The sequence below is a fragment of the Salminus brasiliensis genome, chromosome 1 (genome assembly GCF_030463535.1).
Source record: "Salminus brasiliensis chromosome 1, fSalBra1.hap2, whole genome shotgun sequence".
NCBI lineage: Eukaryota > Metazoa > Chordata > Actinopteri > Characiformes > Bryconidae > Salminus > Salminus brasiliensis.
The window spans coordinates 10087406-10115156 of NC_132878.1; the positions used below are offsets into that span (position 1 = coordinate 10087406).

Here is a 27751-nt window from a genome sequence, read left to right on the forward strand (position 1 = left end):
GTGGATAAAATACACTTTTTCTGGATTTTTCACTGGATGTTTCCCTCACAGTTATGTTTTGGTGTGCAGCAACCTTCCAAATGTTTCTGCTCCTATTGGTTGTCATGGTGACAAACAAAGCTAAAAACCCTTAAATTGGCTCTGCTCTTCCCTTCCTGTTCCTCGCTAAGCACTGCCTCCACACACTTCGTATCAATCTCCGAACATACAAGTGAGAGGGTATTATAAAGCTAAAATATTATAAAGGAAATTATAAGCTTGTGTGATTTGAAGAGCCTGAGAGAATGGGAACTGTTCAGCTGACGGTTGGCAAAAAAATGGCAGATATATGTATTTTTGTCAGTATAAGCATCACACATTTTCATGCAGAATAAAAGCATCTGCCAGGCGAGAGCTGTTTCAGGCCTCATGAAATATTTATGAGCTTCGAAATCTGCTTGAAATGTAGGTTTTACTCCTACATTACATTGCACAAAGCTTCCTCTCCTAATAACCTGAAGAACAGGGAGTTCAGCGCTGAGAGAGAGGAGGAGGAGGATAGAGAGAGGGGTCGGACCTTCTCTCGCTTTCTCGGATGAGCCGGTTCTTGCAATATCTGACCTTCAGAGAGAGAAAAATGAGCTTTTGTCCACAATGAGACCCCCACCCCTTTCTTCCGCTATCCTCCTATTCTCCAGCGCACCCCTCCTCCTCTTCTGTTTTATCTCTCGCTCTCACGTTGCACTGGAGTCACTGGCCTGCTAGTCTCGCTTATATCCCCCTAATCAATTATGGATTGAGACGGGAGGAGAGAAAAGAGGAGAAGGGGGTGTGTCCCTTGAGAGAGAGAGAGAGAGAGAGAGAGAGAGGAAGAGAGAGCGAGAGAGGTGGATGGGGAGTAGAAGGAAAGTTGTGTCTTGGTTCAGACTGTGTATAGAAACGCAGTGGTCAGTTTGTAATGTACTCACGTACTGCTGGTACTGTACTGCCCCCTATCTGCAGCATAATGTATTGAAATTTGTAGTGGGACAAAAGTATTTGGACACCTTCTCATTCATCCGTTGTTTCTTCTGAAATCAAGGTAATTAAAAAGTGTTTATACTGCTTTTGTTGGAGTAACTGTCTCTACTGTCCAGAGAAGAAGACTTTCTGATAGATTTTGGAGGAGCATTGGTGAGAGGATTTGATTGCATCTAGCTTAATGAATGAATGTTAATGAGGTCAGGATGTTGGATGATCACCACCACACCTCATCCACAGCTCATTTCAAAAGTACTAGATGGGGCTCCAACCATCATTGCAGAGAACATAGTTCTTCCACTGCTCCACAGCTCAATGCTAGGGGGCTTTATACCCTTCTAGCCCACATCTGGAATTAGGAGACATAGTGCCAATATGTTTATCTGATCCAGAGAGTCCTATTCTATTGGCAGTACTTCTCTACAGGCACTAGATTCATTAGAAGGGGTGTCCACAAACATTAACGTTTACGTTGTATTTATAGTTATTTTCATAATTATGATACATTAGGTCACAGTGTGCTGTCAGTGTGCTGCTGTCAGTTTATTGTCAAAGTCAGTATTTAAAGAACACTGAAGAACTGCATGTTTCATTTAAAAGAGAGTGTAATTAGTCAAGCTTAATCAGACTTACTGCAGTGCACTACGGGTGAAATGTTAAATAAATATCTTTGCATTTATAGTTTTTGATAGTGTTTAAAAGTGGCTTTTTCTGTTTCAGTTATTAAACCCCAGAAAAACTGGTGGAAAGTGAAATATTGTCGTGAAATCATATTATTGCCATCACGCAACCCTATTTACACCCTAAAAGGGGTTCTTCAGGGGTCCTTTAATATAGAAAATAGATAATAAATAGAAATATGAGAACTCCAAGAGCTTTTAAGAAATGCGTAAATGGTTTTTGTGGTGTTTAAAGTAAAACATTTTTAGTGTAAAACAGGTTCTGTGTAGTGCTGACAAAAGTGGTTATTTGACATGTTACAATTGTGCCATACAGAAGTATTTTTTTAAATGTTCCACAATGTTAAAAGTTATAAAATGTAGGTTCCTTGAGAAACATTTAGGGGTTCTTGAATTTGAAACTGTGGAGAAACCTTTTAAGATGCTTTGAGGAACCTTTAAAGAATCCTGTTCTAAAAAAAACGTTTCTGAAGAGTGCATATGAACTGTTTCCCAGTCATAGCTCAATGACACAAGTGGAAAACACAGACTATAAATCTTAAATGATACTACATTTGTGTTAATAAGTAGAAGAGGATATATTTTATAATTTAAAAAACAAAAACAAACAAACAAAAAATAATATATATACATATATATATATATATATATATATATATATATATATATATATAGTATGTATTTATATATATACTTTATGAAATAATTATTAACAACATCTACTCTTTACATTGTTTTTAAGCAAACACAAAAGCTCAACTATAAGCCTGTTGATACAAATGTAAGTAATATGAAATTGTAACTCATTATGTACCTATAGGATTTATTAAGTAATTATGTAAATACATTAAAACAGTGTAAAGCTTTGATGATAACTATAGATTTGTGAAGGTTCGTTATACTGATTATTCACTGGATGCAACAAAACCTTCAGGTTGTAAACAGGACATTTAATTGCTGTCCAAGAAAAACATGTATCTCCAAGGTTTTTTGCTTGTCCTGTAAAGTTACCATTATACAGGCTCTAAAAATCATAAAATATATGGTATGGAGGTGCTTGTGGAGTGTTGTAAGGTGAAATCGATGCTAAAGAAAGCTTGACACAGCGGTTCACTGGCTATATTTGCCTCCAGAAACATTTTGACCTGTGGTTCCCATCACCACCACTGTACAGGGATCATTAAGTTCTCAAACTCTCCACCATTTCACATCAAATCACCCTGAATGATTTTACATCTCAATAATTGAACCTCCTCATATGAAACGCACTGTTCTCTGACTGAACAAAAAGAGCGAGAGGAGACAAAGGGGCTAAGGATGAAAGAAAGAGCGAGAGCAAGAGAGAGGGAGACTAGTCTGAATTATAGAACGGAGGATGTAAATGCTCCCTCTGTATCTGTGAGAAGCAGCAGGAGGGCTGCAGCTGCAGTTTCTCATCGCCCCGTCATGACATGACAGCTTTATTTGAGTTCACTCCTTCGCTCTCCCTTTCTTGTTGAGCCTCATGCAGAGAACATGACACGACTGTGGCTTGCTTTGGCTTCAGGGTCTAAAAACACAAGCTCACTCTGCTTTGAGGAAGACCAGCAGCGGGAGAGTGCAGGGTCGCCTGGTCATTTTTACACTTCACAATAGCACCAGTAGCTTGCAACTACCATCCACTTTATAAGAAACACCTACACGTGTAATATTAAAGGTGCTATGAGAGGATCCTTGAGTGAAAACATGGAAGAACCATTTTTAAAAAAGAGATGTGAGTCTGAAGGACCTTTAAGATAAGAATCTGTCCATAAACTTTGGTTGGTTCTTCTGTGGCATCGCTCAAATAACCTATTGTAGCACCTTCATTCTTAAGAGTTTATCTTGTAGGTCACTGTGCAATAGCAGACTACTCTTCCAGAGATTGGTCAGCACAACAGAGACACTGAAATGGTAGTCACGTGGTAGGGAATGTGGTGCTGGTATGGGTGGAAAATCAAGATCACTGCTAGGTTGGTAGTGGTCCACTGCCCCAAAATATCCAGCCAGGAGTGTCTCTGAGATTAAAAATTGTCCACAATTGAAGGACTTAGAGGAATGACTGTGGGCCATTCTTATTTCAGCGTCATACCCATATGTATGTTTTGTAAAGCAGTTTATGAGGAAGACTATACTAATACTGGGTAGTGCCTGCCTTCGCTCTCAGAACTCACTTCCACATGGTCTGGATTCCACAAGATGTTAGGATCATTCCCTTGAGATTTTGGTCCATGTTGACAGGATTGTATCCTGCTTTTGTTGGAGGAACTGTCTCAACTGTCCAAGGAAGAAGGCTTTCTACTAGATGTTGGAACATTGCTGTGAGGATTTGATTGCATTCAGCGACAAGAGTATTAGTGAGGTCAGGATGTTGGATGATGATCACCACTTCACATCATCCCTAAGTCCTTTCCAAAAGTACTGGATGGAGCACCATCCATCATTCCAGAGAACACAGTCAGTTCCACTGCTCAATGCTGGAGGGCTTTATATCCCTCTAGCCCACGCCTGGCATTGGGCATGGTCAATAGGTTCATGTTTATCTGCTCCAGAGAGTCCTATTCTATTGGCAGTTCTTCTCTACAGTATTTATCCCAAAAACTAAACTGAGTTAGATTGTACCCACCAATCTTTCCTTTTAAAGTATGGACATTAGCAACAGATTTCAGAATCTCTCAGTATCTCAATCTGAACCTTCTTCTATCTCTCTCTCCCTCTCAGGTCTGCGTCTGGCTCCAGGAGAAAAAGGAGACACAGGTATGAACACATTCTAACCCCTGATTCTTCCGTCTCTCTGTACTAAGGCAACTTGCTCTTGACGTCTGTCAGCCAGTTGACTGACATAAAGCCAGTTTTAACATTCATACTGAGAGTTACAGCAAGCTCAGTCCTTTCATTGTAAACGTTTCTCCATCAGTGCTGGAGAAAACCAATTGGCTCAGTTTGTAGAAGCTGCCATCAATTCTGTTTTTTTTTTTTTTTCTCAGGTCAGGGACTCCAAAGAACAAACACAAAGACAAGAGCAAACTGAGAAAAAAGTGAGTTTGGATTCCTCTGCTGCTTTTAGCCTTAGTCAAATACTGAGTGCAGTCCTTCTATTTCAGAGCGCTGTAGGTGAGATGTAAGACAGATGGCTTGTTCATGGGGTTGTTTTGTTTGATTGTTGAAAAGTGCATTAATAGAACTGGGCACAGGTAACATTCTGCCAAGAAGACGTCATTTATACTCATTTGGATTCAGCAACAGCTTTGCCAGTTTTGATAATTTGCTTGTGTATGTGTGCGTGTGCGTGTGTGTTTATGCATGGGTACGTGTCTCATCCAGGTCTCCAGTAGAGTGTGCCAGCAGGAGGCCTCAGCACAGAGGAAGCTGCTGCAGCTCTCGTAGTGCCTCTGTCTCCTCCATCGCCAGCATCTCCAAATCCCCCAGCAGGTAAACCACCAAACCCTCCCAAACATCCACAAGTGAAGATTTGATTCCATGCGGTGTAAAAGCACTGATTCATCAGGCCAGGCTACATTTCTCCAGTTTTGGGGTGCCTGTGCTGTTGTAGCTCATCCACCTTAAGGTTCAATGTGTTGTGCATTCTGAGATGACAGAGAGATGGATGGGTGGAAGAAAGTTAGTGCACATTTCAAAGCAGCTGCCAAAATTGCTAAGTAAGTATAGCTTACCTATCGTGGTTGGTTTATCGTAGTGGGTAGCCCGGACATGAACACCACACTTGAGGAAGACCCCTTATGTTAGCTGGATATGCTTTAGACATTAATGCTTAAGATATTATTTAATATGACTGTTTATGCAATTTCTTCTGCAGTGGTTGCATGTAATCTAGGTGACTCTAGATAATCTCTGATTATCTAAGTTTGTTTGGAAATAATTAATCTAATCAGTGCTGTAAACAAACCCTTTTTATGGGGGCACAGAGAAACATCCAGCTGTAGCCAATCATTATCACAAGTTAAGAGGCTTTGGATATTTTGGAACTTTTAGCACCATTCAGGTCACAATCTAAGGGTGTGTTGATACTAGATCGGCTACCTTGGTCCAAAACAAACACGAAAATAATACATATTCCTGGAGTGCTTTGCGTTGAGACTGACATATTTGCAATCGAACCACGAAGGAAAGCGGTGACGTATAGCGCATGTATGACAGAAGGCTGCTAGAGATCTGAATAAGGTGGGTGTGTCTGCGGCTCCTGCTTGATCCACGTAAAAACTGGTGGGAAAAAACTTAAAAGTCTTATTAAATCACTTTGTTTTGATATCAACATTAAAAAACATTTTTGATCATTTGTTCACAGAACGGCATACGTTAAAGCTGTAAAATGTGATTCTACTTTGGCTGCATCCCAACTCACACACATCTATATTGAGGCCACTACACAAAATAATGCGATTATAATGGTAGTTAGTTTTGAGACACTGTGTGGAGTGTGGTTTGGGACAAAGCACCGCTAAACTAAAGCGTCAGCTTGAAGACGGTAAAGCACAGAAGTGCGGGCAGGTCTGCACAGAGACTCACCCATGATGAAGTGGGCAGATGCAGACGGCAAGACGTTGGTGGAGCGAGCGGGCAGGGTTGGTGCTAGATTTCACAGGTTGTTTGTCTAAAATTGCCCCATTTCTGTCTTTTGCCTAGGGCCCTAAAATCACTAAATCCACCCTGCATATAGACCACATTGACTGTACTGCACAAGACTTTTTATTTCTGTAGATGTTTCAATCACTGAATGCCAAACCATCCGCAGGTTGAACCTGAAGCACAGAACCGACGAACACAAGCCCTGCGGGAGGTCCAGTCACAGTCCGTCTCCCTCCCTCGGCCAAGAGCACGTCAGCTACCGGCAGAATGGCCACCACAGCAGCCGCGTGCGGAACGGAAAAAGCTCGGGACCCAACCACCTCGAGGGAGAGAAAGTGAGCGATGTACGTAGTCTCCTCTATTTCGCCTGTTCGCTCTCCTCCCTACACTGTTCACTCGAGTCTTCCCACTCAAATGGTCTCTATCTCTCTCTCTCTCTCTGTCTCTCTCTCTCTCTCACTGCCTCCTTTACTGACTTGATTGTTTTTCCTCAGTCGCATATGTGTGAGCTGATTCTTGTTTATTTATTTGTTTCTTTATTTTTTGATTTATTTATGTCCCTTGCTTACACATATTTGGCTCAGTTGTGTGACTATTTTCCATTCTCAGCTGGATTTCATGTTTGTTGGGGTAAGGTTTTATTTTTCCTGAACAGCAGATAATCCTTCTCTTTCTCTTGATAGCAAACCTCAGTTTGTCTCTGTACGCACTTTAATATTCGAGCCTCATAGCCTGCGGAGAGAAAAAATAAGGTTGCCGAATTGGAAATGTAATCAGGGTTCAATTTCAGAGACACAGGGGTTGTTTCATGTCTTACATTTCAGCTAACAAAGAGTAAAAGAAGCAAATCGCAATCGACTCTTACATATGTAGAGGAATACAGATCAAGTCTCCATTGCACTCATATGTGACAGAACAGTTAGGTCATCATTTCACAAGCCCAGGACTTATAGTATTACCCAGCTAATTAGAGATATTGTATGTAAGAATCGAACGTTGTGCTGTTCTGTTTTTAGATGTGTTTTTAGTGTTTAAAAGACTATTGCAGCTTCTGTACAGTATATACAACATGTATTTTACTTGCTAGATTGGGAGAGAATAAGTCCAGCCATTTAACCACAAGAATGCAAAGCAGTTATTAAGGTATTTTTTTTATTATTAGGGCGGTTAGCAAGTTATCTATTTACTAGCTATGTACTAGCTCACTATTTATCATTTACTGCATGTTGCCGGGTCGAATGCCGGGTCATGCTGCTTGCCATCAGCAGTCAGACTCCTAGAGAGCACAGTTGACCCTGCTCTCTCATTCATAGTGTGATGTTAGTGAGCACAGGCGTCTGTTAGCCGTTTGAAGAGAGGGGCGATGGTCGGCTTCGCGTGTCAGAGGAGACATGCCAGTCTTAGTGTTGGGGCATTGCTAGTGATAGGGGGAGTTCACATGGACAGGATTGGGTAATTGGCCTTCCAAAGTGGGTAGAAAATGGGGTCAAATAAAAATAAAATAATAAAAGATATTATAAATATATAATAAAAAAAGAAATATGGAAAAAAGACAACTTTTGCAGTTTGTTGCCATATGGCAACAGCTTGTGTAACTGTAATCTGCAGTGCATGCAATGGTGACTACAGTCACTTTCATCATCTGCATAACAGCTAAATATGCATATATAAAATTTTATTTGTTTTATAAATATAAAAAGAAATTTAATTGGTAAAACCATCAACTTGGATTGTAAAATATACACTCTTATTTCTCCCATTGTATTAAGGTTTAGTAGTCGCATGCTGTTGCCATATGGCAACAATTATATTTTCATGTTTTATGTACTATATATTATATATAGTATATAATATATTGTATATACTAATTGTAAGGATAACCTTCCACATACTGTGTTTTTGTTTTGCAGAAATCATAAATTATACACTCATTATCACATAAATGATCACATAAAACTATACCATTTTGCACATAATCCAAATTGCACATTTCCCAAAGAAAAAAAAAAAATTAATCAGAATATAATTCAAATATTTTAAAATGTCAATATTGCTAAGTGACAACAACATGCAGTAAATGATTACTAGCTAGGGTGTGTGTAAATCTAAATATTTTTTTAATTATGCTTTAAGTTACTTCATTCATTTATGCCCTACTTTGATATGAAATAATATTTCTTCAGGGTTAAAACATTATTTAGGCTGCTATTCAGTAACTCTCAATACCAAAATGAAATAGAAACGTATACATCAGCCCTAGCTGAGAGCGCTAAGCTTTGGAATGAGTCTTTGCATTGTCAGTGCCAAACCGGTATGGTAAAAGGTACCATGGCGGAATAACTCATTCAGGTTTCCCAAGGGCAGACATGACAGAGCAATTGAGGGCTGTGCTGCATCACTGTGCCCATTGACTTCTCTCAAGATTACATTGACAGAATCCACCAGCTGTAAACCATGCTTGCTGCTGGATGGCCGCCACCTTGTGCGTTGACATCAATCACAGCAGATTAAATTCAGTAGATTGAAATTTCAGTCACAGTCAAGTAGCTCGGAGTTGACAGAGCTCTGCCCTCAGAAAAAGAGTTTAACCACTGTCAGGGCACAACCATCTTTCTTCCAGTCTGTTGCCTCCGCCCTGGACTGTAATTCCCAAACTTCAGTCGGATAAACTTTGATGAAGAGAACTAAAGCGCAGACAGCTAGAAAAACTGACCCGCACAAAAAAGCTGCCCGTCAGGTTCCAAGAGATGCTTCAGCCTGCTCACCTTTTTTTTTTAGCTTAGGCTTGCTTTTATTCCAGTAAAACCTCAAGTGTGAAACATGAATGTTTAGCCTCCTAAATTAAAGCAAGTTAAATTAGAGCAAGTACCTTCAGAGTGCAAGTGAGTGAAAATGGGCAAAATACATTCACCACCCACTTTAGTACAAACTCACCTTGTACGTCCACTCAGTGGCCACTATTTGAGCTCCACCTACCTTATATTACAGACTGTAGCATCTGTGGTCATGTACAGTTTGTTGGTTTATCTTATAATAAGAGTACACATAATTCAAACTCTTGGTAGTGAAAATACTCTGCTTACAGGCAATGTCTCTATAATTCACCTCAGTTTTCTCCAGTCTCTGCATGGTTAAAATCCAGAGGTAGGGCTCTTTGATTCCGAGTCCAAGTGATGGGAATCAATGAAGCTGATTCTAATTATCAATTCAAAAAAATCAAAACATAAGAAAGGAGACCTGGCAAAATAAACAGTTTAGTATTTTTAGGTATAATTAAACAATGTCAATAAAGTAGACAAATAAAGGTAAAAAGGAAGGTCATTGAATGAAGTATGATATGAGATTTCTTATACTGTAAAGCTTATTTGCTGTATAATCTGTATATATCTTATAATCTCAAAATTAATGTGTTTATTTGGTTGAAAGTATTAGATTTAGGTAACATAAATGTGATCTTATGTCAAACATCAGAAATATAATAAAAGTAATATTTTAATCTTTTTTTAAAAGTTATATTCAAACCTAATTTGGTACTAAATGTTTTGAAATGAGAAATCTTACTTTTAAATGAACAAAAATGTTCTTTAAAACCAAACACCCTCACATATGATAACTGCTAAGTCAGTGACAGATGACAGAAACAAATCACTCACTGGAGAAAAATTTGATAAAATTAGATTAAATTTTCACCAGATTAAAAAAAAAAATTAATTGGTTATCCTGAAGAGAACATCTCCACTATAAATATATACTATCAAATATATTATATATAGACAATACTGCGTTTTTATCATGTTTAAGGACAGTAGAAGATGTACAATTACACTCTTTATAAAATAATTAAATAATATAACAAATAAATGTTATAATATGACATAAATAACATTGTCTAAACATTTATTTTAACAAAGTGGAGATCTCTGATAACTTTACAGTTTTCTGAAAAGAAATGGTCTTATTTGTCGTAATAAGCTAACTGTAGGCAATGTGTCTAACAGCCTGCTGATTAATCTTAGGTGTACAAATCTAGTCTATTCTATTCATCTTAAAATAAAAAGCTAAATCTTTTTTGGAAGGGGTTCTGACTTGCTACTATTGAAATGTTCTCAGTCTAACACTAGCAAAACAACTTATTGCTAGCGAGAGAAAAAATCCCAACTGTATAGCAGCAACTAAACTTACAGGTATCTTTGAATTTTCAGTCGCTTTCAAAAATGTAAATGTAAACTGTAAACACCCATATACAGTTACAATGAACCCTGCTGTTCCTGTACAGTGATAGGCCAGGCTCTGCTTTATTAGAATGGGCTTTCCCTTAAACATGCAATTTTTTCAATTCAGCCACCACCCTTACTTAGAGCTCTGCCTCTATAAAGTGTTGGATTTGTTTAGGTTAGGAATTTTGAACTCAGTTTGTTCTAACTATAACTAAATTCACATTTACAGCCATGCTTACATCATTGGCAGGTTTCAAAACTGAGCAGATATCATTTAAGTGTATTTGTTTGTTGTTGCTTTTTTGGTGGGGTTTGACAGAAGTCAGTGTAACTGCTAGGTTGAGAATGGGTCCACCACCCACACCATTAATAAGGGCTTGGAAATGGCTAACGCAAACTGTGCATCAGCAGATGGGCTACAGTCTTTTACTGTACACCAAGTTGAACCTATGAGGTAGGTTTCTAACAAAGTTGTTGGTGAGTGTGTTCTGGTAGCATTGTTGACAAATTATGAAATATGAATGTTCATAATAGAAGAATCCGTGATTAAGGAGTTTCGAGGTTACATTGAGTATTTACTTGCCTTAAGAACTGGTCAGGTTTTCTAGGTTTCCTCCTAGTGATAAGCATGCATTCGTCTGAGGAGGTCTCATGTGCTCTCTCTCTATCTTTTCACTTGCTTGCTTCATCCCTCTCTCTTTTGATTTCTGCCTTTATTCATTTTACGTGATATCTTCCCAGGAATAAATGCCCAAACTTTTCTGTCTTGTTTGTGTAAAAAGCACTCATATGCTTTGGAACTGGACCAAGTAGGTTAAACTGGGTATGTGTGTTATAGTTTTTCTTGTCAATACAGTTTGAACGCTCATGTTCTGCCGAGTCACACTATAGACCCCCCCTTTCCTCCAGATCGATCAGAAAAAACAAACCCAAAAAAACTTGACAGCTGTCTCTCAAGTGTTCAGAAAGCCTTTCTTTTACTTGCTTCTTGTGGACCACCATTTCTGACCTGCATGTTACCTTCTGGGTGGCAGCGTCACCTCCGTCAGACTGTCCCCCCGATGTTGACTGTTTCTTTATTGCTTCAGATGGTCGAGATCTTACTCTGGAGAGGTGTTACGAGTTTGTAAGCGTTTTCCGACTGTCTGGTAACACTTTACTGAAGGCCAGCATTCGTAAGGCTACATGACACCTACATATATGAGCCTTTCATGACAGCCAACATAAACCCGAGTCATTCTACGAAACAGGTGCCATTTGTGCCATTGTGACGTTTAAAGAGATTAGTAAAAAAAGTAAGAGTGTTTTCAAAGCTTAAAGCTATTCATTCAGCTGTTCTTGTGAACATGATAGATGAGAAAATCTTTCTTAAAGAGTAACATTTTATTTTTTATCATTTTTAATTGGTACACAGCCATTTGTCCACATGTCCGTATTGAGCAACATGACATCTGTATCTAAAATAATTATACATATAATTTTTCAAAATAGAAAAAAAAAAAAGAATAATTTGTGTCCCTCAGTTTGACTTACCACCCTGTTACACTAGTTTTTTTACGTCTATTAATCATGTAGTGTTGCCTTAAATGACATCACAAAGTGAAAGCAACATCATTTGACCCTTTGGAGCAGCCAGGAACAAAGAAATCAAGTTGACATTCTTTGACATCCTATTTTCATGTTTGACAGATTCCGTGAAAATCAACCCAACCACCCCGTCACAAAAAATGCATAGGAAAACTGTTCTATTACAATTTCCACACAATAATGCAAAGATAGACATAATGCAAAGAATCTAATATTTCAGATTGTTAGGCATGAGTGCTAGATCAGGAACTTTTGAGAACTGTTGCTGTTCTACAATCAAATTTACCACCTTGTGAAATACAACCCAGTCACATTTTAAATCATATCAGATCAAATCAAATCACATGCAGCAGTAAAACACAATATTTACACCTTTAAATATGTAATATATATGTGTAAACCTACACTATACATATGTTTAATAATACACTGGTTTAATATATAATCTGTGAAATATAGATATGCTTACATTACCGTTTACATATAGGCAGGGGATAAGATGTGAATTTAATAAAATTCAATAAAACAATTGTTTTAGTGTCAATATGGTTTCCATGTCCGGATATAAAAGTGTAATATTAATCTGAATTTTATGCCTGATGTGGAATTCTTTTTTCTTTTATGCTGTGGATTTGTAATAAAGTGTTTTTGATGAACGATTAACAATTTCAAGGTAGAAATGGCACCCATTTCGTAGAATGACTCACCTACATAAACATTCTTAAAGACTCATAAGTGTCAGTCTGGTCAGTTTTGTTGTCATTTCGCCTCAGCAAGTGATGCCTTTTGGTTGAACCTTTTATAAATATCGATGTGGCTTTATGTCAGTTTTCATGAAAGGCTTATGTAGGTGCCTTGTAGTCTTGTAAACACTGCCCTTCAGTACAGTGTTACTGTTTTCACCCTTACTAGAATGGCAGTAGCTAAATGATTCCCTTTACCCCTCCTTAACGCTGACTTTGTTTTGCTGCAGCACCCAATTTTACATTTCAGTAGCTCTGGAAATAAGTTTTTTTTGTATGCTCTTAATCTCAAGTGCTGTTCTGTCTGTTCAGGGCAAATGGGAAACTCACAGCTAAATAGGACAATAAACAACATTTTAGTGGAGGTGTTACACTAAAGGGACCCAAGCCATGTAGAATCAGATCTAACCCTCAGTAAATCATTAACTCCAGCACCGTCTTCAGGTTCCTTCATGCTAAAACTGATCGAATTGATCGTTCTTCCCTTTTCTGACAACATTTGCCAACTTTCTGACAATTGCTGAGAGCAAAGAGAGTTCTACAAAGTTCCAGGCATGGAGAACTTCTCCAAGGTGAAAGAATCCATGCGCTATTGATGCAAAATTCCCAAAACAATGTGACTGGGGTCCCTTTGAAATGTGCTGACTTCAGTTCTCCATCCTAGCAGTGACTGCCCTTCACTCGACACCCCTCTCCCCCCACCCCCACCACCTCCTCCTGTCCATCCGTGGTGTGTGTGCTCTTCTTCTTTGTTGTCCTGACATGCTTTCTGCCCCCATCGACCGTAGTCTGCATGTTCATTCCCCTCCACCTTTCCTTCCGGCAGGTTCTATCCGTGCGACGGGCTTCACTTTGTCTCTCATAATCTAGACCCCCCTCCTCCTAACACCCCCCCCCCCCCCTCTTTAACCTTTAATACTACGTGGCTGCACATATGTCCAAGCGAAAAAGACAGCAATCCATGTAGATTTTAGTTTGGTTTCTTGGTTCTCCATTCTGTTCCGTTCTTTGTCCTCATTTTGTTCCGTATGTTGGCCGATTTTCATTTTCTTTTTATTAGTATTATTTTATTTTCCGATTGATTTGATTTGTTGGTTTTTTGGTCTCCTTCTTAGTTTTGTGGTCCAAATTACTTAGCTGGGATACTAAAAAGAATTCATTGTCTTTTTCCCATTTCGCTGCGGAGAACTTTCCTTTCTCCTTTCCCCCCTCCTTTTTTTCTTCCTTTCTTGTTTTTGTTAATATTGCATACGTGTCTCTGATTGAAATGGAAGGTAGGTAATGCTCTGCCTACGCACGTGGTCTCTATGCAGATGAGAATGTGACAAGCACCCTAGCTTGACTTCAATGTTTTCTATCTCTCTCTCTCTCTCTTTCTGTATCTCTCTCTCTCTCTCTTTCTTCATTTATCTATGATGACAAAAAAAAGATGGCGGATTACGTTTCATTGTTTTCCTTTCCTCCTCTCTTAGCAATATGTTCTCTATGATTTATTTTTAATTCAGTACTTCAGCTTTTGTTTGTTATTCTTTCTCCAACCTTAAAATCTACCTTTTGCTCTCATGCTGAAGTCTTCAGTACACTGCCCTCCCCTCAAGTCCATCTCTTGTCTCCGTTCTTCTTCTTTTTTCTTTGTTTTTCGGTAGAATGCATTCATGTTTGTGACGCATCCCTTTTGTCTCTTGGTGAAATGGTACATTCGTCTTTATAATTTCTCGTTTTTTTTTTTACCATTAATCTTTTATATCTTTTTTGTTTAAACTACAGAACTGATTTTTGGGTTCCAAGGTTGGTTGAGGTTGAGCCTACAGTCGTGTGTGATTCTTCTGTGCATTTATTTCCAAGGCTTTAGGGTCAGTTAGGTTTGTAGACATACAGTGTCTACCCAGTGGGTCCTAATTCTGTCTCAGTGGTGGTCAAGAGGATATTTTGGATGTTCTCTTGCTTAATGCAGAACAACTCGTGTTACAAGTCACAGATATGTGGAGTCAAATAATTCCAGCAATCCTGTGAGGTTCGTAAAGCCTCATTTTACTCTGTTAGGCTGTTTTCACACCTGTTTTGTTTGTTAATATGGTTTGGCTGGTTTCACATTGAATTGGCTAAAGTGTTTTTAAGGAAAACTAAAAGCAAAAGTATCACAGAAATGATCAGGTTTGCCAGTTATAGAGCTCAATTTTGTTCACACCTGAGTCTAATTTTCCAGGAATTGTTTTAGGTCTAGTAAATTGCTGGCAGCTCCAGCTGGCAGACATGGTGTGTTGGTGGTGGACCATGAAAATGAACCTGGAGTCAATGGAAAAATTGAGACTACAGTTGTTCTGACACAAGTATGCTGGAGGGTGTTCACACATTTGACCAAACGAAATGAACTAAAGATAGAAAAGAAAGAAACAAGATTGGTGTGAAAACATCCTTAAAACGTCCAGAAAAAAATCATTCTGTAGAAGAACCACTTTTGGTGGAGCCAGGAGCCAAGCTTGTAAATGAGATATATGCCTTTTTAACCATTTTCAAAGGTGCTTAGTCAAATACAACTCAGATGTTCCAGAGCGGTAGGTAGTAACTGTCAGAGGTTCCTGATAGGTTCCTGATAGTAGTGCCTGAAACTACCATCAGTATCAGATCACATCTCCTAAATATACTAACCATACAGACGTACAGTAAGTGGTCATGGTTGCATTTGTACTTCCACCACTATATGAGAGTGGTCAGTGTGTCGTATCTGTTTCCCAACAGCGGTCTTTTATTGAAACTTCTGTGCATGCTTGCTTTGCTGACAGTACACTCAGTTCAACCTTTCTGTGCTAAATCACTCCTAAGCCTTTCGCTCTCAGTGGCTAAGTGGAAATTCTGCCTGTACAAAAGGATCAGAATCACTTGCTGCCTTGAATGCGAGTGGTTCTGAGGAACATGCTCAGTGTCCCAGCCCGCGTGATTCTTTCTTTAGGCCTAAATGATTAATCTGTTTGGGGTTTTGTTTTGTTTCATTTGATTTGATTTGATTTGATTTGGTGTGTCTCTTTGGTTTGATTTCCATGCATTGTCTCATGCTCACTACCAGGGAAGGGTGTTGTGTCTTTTTCTCTTGCATTTTGTGAATCTAATGATGCACTTATGTTGCCCCACTTTTCCCTTCTCTTCATACCTTACCTACTAAAGGAGGGAATACCACTTTATTGGTAAGTGGATGTTAACCAAAAGGGAGTTAAAACAGAGTAACCATTAAAAAAAAGCTGGAAATGGGTCGCTGTTCACATCTCAGCAATTGTCTGCAGGAAAAGCAATCCACAAGCAGAAATTTACTATTGAGTAGAAGACCAATTGTTTTCTAATTCGATTGAATCTATAATTGTGAATCTTTCTTTTGTTCCTTCCATTTCTGTGATGTTCCGTCAAGTTGTCTGACTTTTTTTTTCCTAGTTTTTATTTTCCACTTCTTTTGTTTGTAGTCATTTCTATAAAAAAATAAATGATGAAGTCCTCCTTTTCTGCTCAGCTCTGCAGTATCTGTCGCTCTCTCTTTTCACTCTCTATTCTCCTGATCTTGTTTTGTTTCACAGTTTTACATATATATATATTTTATTGTTTTCCCTTTCTTCCTCTTCTTTTCTTTCGGGATTATATATTTTCAGCTCATTATGGTTTTGCATGCCAAGTATTGCATGCGCTGCACCATAGAGGACTGTCTATAAGCCATATCGAGAAAACTCCTAGCTCTTTTCTTTTAGATATTTACCTTTTTTTGGCAAGTACACCATAGCGCTCACTCTCTTAGGTGAAGACGACTCTAATTTCAGTATATTCTTGTCATTTTTTTATTTCTTTTGTTTTTTTGTTTTTTTTTATTATCATTCATCTACAGAAGTTACGGTCAGTGGCTTCATCCTCCCCGAGTGAAGCACAGAGGCAGACGTCCCCTAACGTAAGGGAAGCAAAGAGCCACGGCGCCTCCTGCAAGAGCCCCGGAGGACTGCCTGGCGGAGAGGCGGGGAAAGAGAGGGATGAGAGGCAACAGCGGGGGGCCAAGCACCCTTCCGAGCCATCGGGCAGGCGAGGTGGCCGGCAGAGGGCTCAGGAGAAGAGCGGCCACTCTCCGGCACATAGCAGTGACTCCCAGCTTGACCTCCAATCCAAAGCTAAGAGCACACATCAGAAAAAGTGAGCCGTAGTAATGTATTCTTTAGTCTTTGACTAATAGGGTAATTTTCAGGTTTCAGGGCCTAATTCTCAGGTGTCTTAGTCCCTAAGATATATGGCTAATATAATACTTTTAATGAGCAAAAACACCAAACTGTAACTGATGCGTCATGCTAAAGACATAAATAAAAAAAATAGCATTTATTATCTGTGTTTTCTGATAAAAATCAGCAATGTGTCAACCCTGTTTCTACTTCTAATAGCAGTTTACAATTTTCACTTCAAACTATTCACATTTTTCCAGTGGAGTTGTTCCATGGTTGATTGTCACTATTTTTTCTTTGCAAAGGGCTCCCATTCCAGAGAACATCTCAGTAGCTTTTGCTTATCTATACAAGCATCAGTGTGTATTACAAATGTATTAATTATAAATTGTCTTTGTTATAATAACATAAAATCAGTGTATTTTCTGTGACCTGTAGCACCTACCTTGTACTTCCACCCACTGGTCGTTTGATAAGGTCCATCTACCTTATAAGCTAAAACCTAGCTTGTTTCACACTATAGCCCATCTGTTGTCATGCTGGTTGTCAACCCCCCTATGCCCCATTTGATAATTGCCAGTTTCCTTTTCTGTAGACCAGATATTATTTAGGAAGTGGACCATTCACAGCACTCACACTGGCATTACAGCACTATGGAAGTATGCATGGTACCAGTGTGAGAGTATGAGGCATGGTCAGGGTCAGGCTGAAAGTGGACCACCAGTGATTTTTTACCTTACCCTTCACTTCAGACCACCACCATTACAGTGCATACTCACGTTTCACCTCCTTATCAGAGTGAAGGGGTCTCATTCATCAAAGAAGCACCGTGGAAGGGGTCCCAACCGTCACCGGAGCACGTCAGCTTCACCAGGACGGCACAGACACGCCTCCGGCCGCAAGAAGAGCAAGACCCATGGCAGTCTGCGGCAGCGCAGTAGATCTTGGAGCAGCGGACGCTCTTCTTCACGCTCCAACTCCAGAGAGCACGCTCCCAGCAAGACCAAATCCCCACATCCACGGCAGAACAATTCCAGGTATGCCTTTGTTTACTCACACATCACAGTGTTGTGGGTTTGATACCCAGGACTGATAAGCTGCCACTGTTTGGCTCTTGAGCAAGGCCCTTATCCCTCTCTGCTTCAGGGTTAGTATGGTGTAAACTGCACTCTGTCCTCAACTTTCTTAGATGATACATTTGTTTTGTACTGTATGGACAAAAGTATTGGAACACATGCTTATGTATAGTGTCTTCTGATATTAAGGGTATTAAAAAAGTTTCTAATGCTTTTGTTGGAGTAGCTGTTTTTCTACTTCTATTTTGGAGCATTGCTGTGAGGATTTGATTGTGTTCTGCAACAGGAGCATTAGTGAGGTCAGGATGTTGGATGATGACTCAAAAGTATAGGATGGAGCGCCATCCATCATTACAAAAAACACAATTCTAAAAAAATTGTGAGCTCCACAGCTCAATGCTGGGGGCCTTAAACCCATCTAGCACATGCCTGGAATTAGGCATGGTGTCAATAGCTTTGTGTTTATCTGCTCCAGAGAGTCGTGATACACACTGCTTTTTAGCTAACTAGCTGTTTTTTATGTACTCTTTTAGCTTACCAAAGGAGCAAGCAAACAAAAAACCTTCTTAACTTTTAATGGTAGTCATTTTAAAAATATTTAAGTCATTTTGGAGCATTTCTATTGGTCCACTCTTTATGCAGTTGTAAAAATACACATTTCAAAAAGTTAAAAAAATAAGTCATATTGAAGATCCAAGGTTTTTGTAACTATATGTAAACAATTGAACAAAAAACCCACTCTCATAAACGTCACATTTCCTATGAACTACTGCAGGGAGAGGGACAGCCCTCACTACTCTGATGCAGAAAGAGCTCGCCGGCGTTCCCGCAGTTACTCTCCCATTCGGAAGAGGAGGAGAGACTCACCAAGCTTTATGGAGGCTCGGAGAATCACCAGGTACACTCTCTTCCCTACACTTGTCTGTGTGGTGGTGATAAAATGTAATAATACATAGTGAACCAATGCTGTACTGTTACTCTGTGCTAGACTGTCTTACAATGTCTTACAAACCTGACGCCTGTTTTTTTCTCTTCTACACCAAATTACTGTAAATGGAGTCTTACACAGAATTTCAAACATTAACTAGACAGAAAGCACACTTCCAGAAAGGAATCATACTGAGAACAGCATCCTGTAAACGAGATACAGAGTATATAGAGTTAAAAAGCTCTTTATCTAGCAGTAAGTGTTTATTCACTCAGTAAAACACTGATATTAGAATAAACACTACTAACATTCATACAGAAAGTTGTGATTTTACATCACTGTGTTCAATAAAACATCTCCAAAGCTCTCCTCATGGACTGTATTATTAATAGTGATCTTTCAACATCTGGTTTGGTAAATCAGTGCTTAATGATGGTAATGGAATTGGACACTGGCGGATGGGGGAAGACTAGCTCACAAGATACTGTGTTTATGTTCACCCACATCTGTTCTAATATGATCTAATGTGCTTAGATGCCAAAAACCCAAATCTAAATCTATGAATACAGCTAAATCAACAAAATGACAGTCATGTCAGTATGCCACAATGCTGGTATGCCAATGTAAACAGTACATCACTCAACACTATACACACTACAGCAGCCCGAGATCCAGATGTTAATCAGATATAATTTGCTTTCAGCTGTTTGTGTCTCTATTACCTAATTCTCAGGTAATAGGCAAAAGGTTGAGGATACAGCAACACTGGTATAGATTAACACTGACATCTTGTGGCCACTTTCTGTTCTACAGGTGTCCAAGTCTGTCCTGTCCAGTCATAGGGTATCAGATATTCTGCATACTGTACACTTACTATCAATACTCCTACCTTACAGCTCTAATATATGGGTATACAGTTACAGACTGTAGCCAGACTGTTGTCCTGTGGTTCCTCTACCCCAATGTCTTTGGCCCCAGTTTTTCAGTTTTTGCATAGAAAACTCTTACCAGCAAGAGTCAAGAGCAGGCGAGAGCTAGCTACCTTCCAGCAGACATTGGATCTTATCCTAATCCACCTCACATGATCCAGCTCAGGACTTGGAAGCCTTTGATTGGCTGAAAAGGGTGTGCTGGGTATGAGTTGGAAAGGTGGAAATCTGCTCGAATGTTGCTGTCCAGAAAGAGGGTTGGAGACCACTGGTCTTGAGGGTAGGTAGCACAGACAGAGGCTACAGCCTCTAACTGTACACTAGCAATAAGCTATAAGCGCTATAAGGTCAGGGTTTCTAATAAAGTGGCCAGCGTTTACAGTTTGCTAGGATAGTGTGTATTAAACCCTTGGTGTGACGATTGTGTGTTTCTTGTGTCTTGTGTGTTTCCATCAAGTTAAGCAGACTCTCAAAGGTGCAACAGCACACACACACTGCAGTCAGCTTCACAGTGAGTAGGTGAATTTGTATGAGCTCACTCTTCCACTCCTGTACAAAGGTGCTCAGAAGACAGCAGACGTCGGCATGTCGACAAGCTGAAGGCAGGGTTACCGTGGTAACTGTTGCCGAGCAGCAGGACTCTCCTAGGCCTCCATGAACACGTTGTGGTGAAGCTGCAAGCGCACTGCCAGCATCCCTAGAGTACATCCCAAACCTCCCTGCATCCTAACTTTCTCGCTTCTTCTCCTTCTCTAATAAAACGGATAGTAGAGTGGTCACTGCCATCTGATCAGCACTAATACTACAACTCACAGTTTACTGACAAAGGTGATATCAAGAGGTGATATATGCAGTGAAAAATACTTTTATGGGATATTCTTCAGGTTTTTTAAAGTATTTCTGTCAAATGAATTCCATTGGCAGGTAATTTTGCTTGTTTCAAGCTTAATTTCTTGAAATGAGCAACATTTTTTGTCATTTGTTAATGTAAGTTTTTGTCGGTTTAATTTGTTAAAATAAAATATAATCTTATGCTTTTTTACATAAAAACGAGTTTTAATAATCCAGAAAGAAGTTAAGCAAAATATAAATGAGGTCCAGAAATATGTAAATAAAATACATTCAGTTAAGCATAACATAATAATAGTTTTACAACAATGAGAAATATAAAATATTACAATGTAAGGGTTGATTTAAGAATTCTTTACTTGTTAATTGTATCTTATATTTGTTTTACTTAAAAACAACTTTAGAAATAATGTTTAGAAATCAGTTAAATATAACATAAATAGTTAAATAAAGGATAAAAGTATTCTGATAACAATTAAAATGAAGAAATTATTATGAATTAAAATGATCAATGACCTAATTTATATATTTATTGATTTTTGTTGCTCATTGTATTTTTTTTTTACCCAATAACATAAATAAACTCATTAAGTGAATTTATGTTTCAAAAGGTTAATATTTTTACACCAATTAAAAATATAAAATTATCAAAAATACCTACTCACAGTGTTAGGTGTTTCGGATTGATTAAATATATATCATATAAAATAACATTTAAGAAAAATCGTTCTTTACATGTTTTTGACATGGGGAAAAAAAGTAAATGTATTTGTTTATGTAAGTACATATCTAAGAAGAATATCTAAGTATCATATCAAAACAATTATATTAACTCTACATTTATAGGGGTAAATGACACATTGCTGTATAAGTAAATGTAGTAAGGAAAATGATGTACATATACTGGTTTGTGGTGTGTTTTGTGTACTACGCATAGTCTTCAGTGTGAGTTGAAGCCTCTTGATGAAGCTGACGTCACCTACAAGGCCGGCCTCTCTCTTTCACTCACCTCCTTTAAGGTTTTCAGTCTGTGCCAGCTAACAGCTCTTGGCTTGTCGGCAACACTAGCGGTGTGGGTGCTTTGAGGGGACATATGGTGTGTGTGAGTATGTGAAATGCGTGTGTGTTATGTGTGTGTGTGTGTTTGTGTGTATGTGTGGGAACGCACTGTATTAACAAATGACGGCTCTATATCTGTTTCTTGGAGGATACACTGACACCTGCAGAGGGTGTGTGCATTAACACTGACTAACACGATCAGCCTCTCTCTTCCAGTCTTTTCCACTCCTCGGGCAGAAACTAATTCCAGCAATACAGCCATGTTTTAATCTGTGACGTATCTGTACTTGCTCTGCCCATCAGAAGGCTGTGGACAGCTAGCTATTTTTTAAAACACTGTAATATGTGCTTGTTTTCTTTGTCAGTTTACAGAGACCTAGCTCATAAAAAAGAAACTGAAAGACTAGCCAGGTTTATTTTAAGAAAAGCAATTTCATGTAAATATTTGGGTCAGTTACTAAAAATAGAATTTATATATAGTAGACATTTAGCATGATATGGGAAAATTGCCTGTTTGTATAAAAACGTTTATTTGCTTGTTGGTTTAATTATAACTTTATCTTTAGGTGATGGTCAGTATTGCTTTTCACAAAAAACACTAATAGTTTTTATTTCTTATCTTTTTTTTTTAATATGGAGGAAATGTATAAAGATTTTTAGAGCACTATTTTGCTTCATTCATCGTGGAACTGTGACACAATGTAAAGAACAACTGCCTTATTCACATTATGTCAAACAATGAAAAGCGGCAAAACAGCGGTGATATGGAAAATAAGCAACAAATACAGCCTGTTTTGCCATTTATCTTGGATATGACATCATAATTTAGAAACAGAGCTCAGAGCTAGTCAGACTAGGGGTCATTTACATACTTCAGTCTCAAAGGCACCTTAATGAAAATGGTTTCATTTGTAGGGAAAATTAGCCGTACCTAAACCAAGAGGGAAATTATTAAAAAAACAATAATAATAATTCTAATAAATTCACGATAAATGCAGAATATGGTCTCTTTATTTTTGCAAAGCAAAGAAAACATGCTGACTTTTTTAAGTGTACACAAGCTTCTGATGGGCAGCCAGTAATACCATTCTAAGTATGTAGTAGGTAAAGTTCTCTCTCTTTACCCTGTTCTTACCGTAGTGCACGCAAGCGGCCGATCCCGTACTACAGGCCCAGCCCCTCTTCCTCCAGCTCAGCCAGCAGCTACAGCAGCTCAAGCCGCAGCCGCAGCCGCTCCTACGACAGCTACAGCAGCTACAGCAGGAGCCGCAGCAGGAGCCGGAGCAGAAGTCGGAGCAGAAGCCGGAGCAAAAGCAGCAGAAGCCGGAGCAGGAGCCGGAGCCGGAGCTTCTCTCGTAGCCCCAGCCAAGCCCACAGCTACTACAGCCACAGTAGCTACGAGAGCCCCGGCTTCTGAGGAGAGCGAAGAGCCAGCGGACGAGAAAGCGAGCTGATAGATGGAAGGATGGATGGCAGAAAAAGCAGGCATGAACAAGTAATCCAGATAAGACAGAATATTCTCTAACTCTGTGTGAAAGAAAAAGTGATAAGAAGGTAGTAGATGTTGGCCTATGTGGCCATGATGAAAGAGAGAGAGAGGGCATTAAACAAGAAGAGCTTTCATGGTTCAGACGTTCACAACTAAAATCTGACCTGGACAAGTCTGCAGTTACATAGTCTTAGGAAAACCACCTGGTAAGAACATCTACATAATCTTATGCTACCACACTCTCACGAGAAATATTGATACTGTCAGCAAATATCAATGCTGCGTTGCTAAGGCAGCATCACAAACAGATGGGACTGGGACTGGGACTTGTCTACGGACGCCAAAAAAGCCAAGAGAACAAAATGAAGAAAAGCACTTTCCAGTCCGAGAGAGACTCTTCCAAGTTGCAAAAATAACCAAAAAGGATCAGCAGAAGCAGGGACGGATGAATAGAGCCTGGGCACAGACCTCTACAGGGCCCCCTCCACCCACTACCCTCTTAACAATACAATGCTACAAAGGGTTCTTTGAGTGAAGCTTAAAGGAGCATGTTTGTAATAGAGATGTGAGGAACCTTTAATTAGGCAAGAACCTTCTTCACACTCTCTTTCACAAACATGGTTCCTTACCAAGCCAAAGAACTATTTGAAGCACCTATCAGCTGCCTCCACAACACCACAGCATGCCAACACACAGTTTTGAACACAACGCCACTATGGGCATAGATTAGGTTGAGGCCTACAAATTAAACCACTCTGTGCATCAGTGTACAAAACGAACTCTTCAGGAGTTCAGCTGTCCAGAGTAGGGCTGGAAACATGCTTCATGCAAGTACACAAACACAGGCGAACACCTCGGTTCTGCCCATTATTGTCTTCTTAAAATTTTCACAACACAATTTTTAATTTAAGTAACAACAGAGCAACAGGCAGACTGTCATGTAGCACCAGCATAGTTTCTTTCAAGAGGTTGTGATGGCATACAAGCAGTTTGACCAGCAAAGCCTAAAAAAAGTTTTAGGAAGCTGTGATGAGTAAAAAAAACCCCAACAAATTCACTCAAGTATGTATTATTTCTAGGTCAATATGCAGATTTGAGCAAATTTGTGATTTTTTTTAGTCTCAGTCTCAAAAGCACCCTAAGGAGAAATGAAGTGAGGAAATATCCTCTGCTAATGTAAATAGACTAAAGTAGTTATTACAGCAAAAGGGGAGCGACACCAACTAATACTGAAAAACTCAGCAAATTTTAAATATTTGACCTTTCACTCAAATTTGTATGCTGGAAATACAGCAATTATGTTAATAGTAATTCAGGGGAAATTAAACATTTGTATTCTTTTTTCAAAACATTTTCATAGTGGTCTCAGACCCTTTTGGACCCCATCGTATACAAATCAGTCATGACATCACCACTGACAAGTAAAGAACATTGATTATGTTCATCTACAGTGACATCTGTCGATGGGTGGAGATATTAGGCAGTAAGTGAACAGTCCTGAAGGTGATGAAGGTGTTAAAAGCAGGAAAAATGGGCGAGCAGAAAGATCTGAGACACTTTAACAAGAACTAAACTGTGATGACTAGACGGGTCAGAGCATCTCCAAAACATCAGGCAGGTCTTGTGAATTTTTTTCTGGTATGCAGTGGTCAGTACATACCAGTCTAAGTGTTCCAAAAAAAGGACAACCGGTGAACTGGCAACAGGGTCATGGGCACCTAAAGCTTATTGATGTGATCCATGGAGGCTCCACCTCACAACTTACAGGACTTAAAAGATCTGCTGCTAATGTTCTGGTGCGAGATACCTCAGGTGTTGTGGAGTGCATGCAGAATTAGGCAGGTACTCAGTACTGTTATGGCACCTACTCAGAATTAGGCAGGTCTTACAGTTATGGCTGATCAGTTTAAATATGACAGGTTATCACCTTTTCTTTTTTGTTGTGGCATTTGGAATCACAGTAGATCCCACAGTATTTGTCCTCTGTCGCCACCTTGAGGACTGAGAATCTTAACCTCCACAGTAAGGTAAGCGTAGAGGCGTTATTCAGGACTGTGAAGGCCTGCTGTTTCTGTAATTATCTACTGCATTATAGGCTTTCAGGTATTAAATTGTCTCCACACTGATATCAGCATGTTGACACATGGCCAAAACACTTACAGCCAACCCAATTAGCTGCAATTGGTATAAATTCAGACCTCCAAACCAACAACCTTCCTAGATTCTTCCATAATCAGTCACTGGCATGTGTTGCATCAACTGATGGCAGCTTTGTGTGGGTTGTGTGTGGCTTCAAATACAAAGCCTACCAGCCAACATTTTGGACATCTGTGCTGGTCAGAGCTCCCATTAGAGGCTTGTCCCCAGTAGGCCCAGTTGGAGATCCGTCCCTGAGTACAAGTAACAAAAAGGCAAGCGATAACCAGGAGAAGGAAGGAGGACCATCATCCAGCAGAGATGAATGTAAACAGTTAGAGGACGAAGGCCGTTTGACGGACGGCATGGCCAAACGGCTTCAAAACTGTCGAACGAACAAAAGCAAGAACAAACGATTCTGTTGAACTCCTTTTCTGTTTTGTTGGGGGAAACGGGGAATGTGTGCTTTTCTAAACCATGTATTCTAACTGTAACGCACGCCGGGAGGCTGACGTGCGAAGGTCTGAAACTGCAAGCTCTGGCTGTAAACTATGCACTGTATATCCCTCACTATAACTGCGTTAGGCTTTGTATGTTGGGAACGTTGGCATGATGCTAAAGCGTAAGCTGAGGAGAGGTCGCAATCGTGCGTGTAAATTTCTCTTCTACTCCTCCTATATCCTTGGGTCTTGTTACCAGTTCCATATCGGATGCACCCGTACTTAGAGAACCTTGTAGGATTGCATTATTTGGGTCGACCTGTCACTATCCCGCTTTCCTCCGGCTGTGGTTAGTGCACACACGGTTGTATCGCTACGTAGAGCTTTGAATCATTTAGTTAGAGTTCGTTTCTGTACAGTTATTATTACCTTCGCTGTTTTGGTTTTTTTTTTTGGCACCTGCCACCCCACAGTCCCTGAAACCAGGCTGCAAAAATACACCCGCACACGTCTTTTTTGGACCTTATTTATTTAACTGTGTAACTTATTTATTTATTTAATTGATTATTGATTGTTATTTATTTCCTATTTATTGTGTATTTATTCTCTCCGTATTTATTCTTACTTTCTAAGGAGTTTTGAAGAACGCATCCTGACTCCCATGCTCCAAAATTAAGGGGAAAAAAATGAATGACATATTATTTAGTTTTGACAAGATTATAATCCTGTATGCATCTTATCATTACGGTCAGGCAAATCCCTTGTATCTCCATCTTTGCCGCTTTTGAATTTTTTCATAGTGTGAATCTGCTAGTTGTTTTTTTACATTGTGTTCAAATTTGATGACGAACGGACCAATAGAAATGCTCCTAAATGACCTGGAATAAACTCTTTTCCAATTGCCTTCCATTGAACATAAATCTGCCCTTTCTGAGATACAAGGTTCTTGCATGATAGCGATGATATGGAGTCCACTAAGACACGCTGCTCAACCTAAGCTTAATTTTGATGAGCGTTTTTAATCTCTTGCAGAACTTGTTGGTCGTCAGCAAAGAGCAGCATGTTAACATTTCTGCCAGTGAATTCGCAGACTCAGCTGGACTTGAGTTTGATGTTTTTCACGCTAGGCCAGAAAGTTAATGCTCCAAATTCCATGTAGGCTGCTTTCTCTAATGACAGTTCCCATATCCCCTCTCATTCTTCCCTGAGAACATGCCCAGAACATGCCCAGTACGAATGGCAGAAGTCTTTACCAGACACCTCTGATCTAGCACTAAATTTCATCATAAGTCATAAGGCTGTAGCTGCAGCCATTTTGCTGAACCTGGATCAGCAGCTTTTACACGTTTAGATGTACAAATTGCTGTGAGGCCCTATTTTAGTTTTGCTGGGCTTGACAAATGAGCTGATGATGCAATCAGGGAACTCCCTCAGTCTTCCTCCCCCTCCACCAACACCTCCGTCATCCTTCATGTGATTCAATAACCAGTTCAGTAAAGAGACAATATAGCGCTTATCATGGGATTGTATAAAAGTCAGTAGATGTAGTGTACTAGTTATTATTATTATTATACAAGAAAATAAAGTATATACCAACAGAAACCAAAACCTTGTGCTGTGTTTATTCAAGGACTTGAAGACGCTACTGCTGTACTTCCCCACCACGAACTATATATGTATAGTTAATATTATAGTTAACTAAAATATATATATGTATATATATATATATATATATATATATATATATATATATATATATATGTGTGTGTGTGATCTGTGGTGTTTGTCTGGGGTGTTAGACACATTATATTTGGGTATATTTGGGTAAGA

General features: G+C 39.3%; 1 protein-coding gene across 3 annotated transcripts in view; it reads left to right on the top strand.

The window, feature by feature from the left end:
- srrm3 (serine/arginine repetitive matrix 3) overlaps positions 1-27529 on the top strand; it is a 126228-nt gene extending 98699 nt beyond the window's left edge. For 2 of the 3 annotated variants that reach the window (XM_072661859.1, XM_072661934.1), the window contains exons 7-14: positions 4419-4454; positions 4685-4735; positions 5022-5129; positions 6451-6628; positions 16697-16992; positions 17813-18052; positions 18867-18989; positions 22997-27529. In XM_072661859.1, coding sequence (XP_072517960.1) covers positions 4419-4454; positions 4685-4735; positions 5022-5129; positions 6451-6628; positions 16697-16992; positions 17813-18052; positions 18867-18989; positions 22997-23273 — 1309 coding nt within the window. In that variant the 3' untranslated portion in view covers positions 23274-27529. The remainder of the gene's footprint in view (positions 1-4418; positions 4455-4684; positions 4736-5021; positions 5130-6450; positions 6629-16696; positions 16993-17812; positions 18053-18866; positions 18990-22996) is intronic. The other variant, XM_072662012.1, reaches the window with a different exon arrangement.
- Positions 27530-27751: the final 222 nt, after the last annotated feature.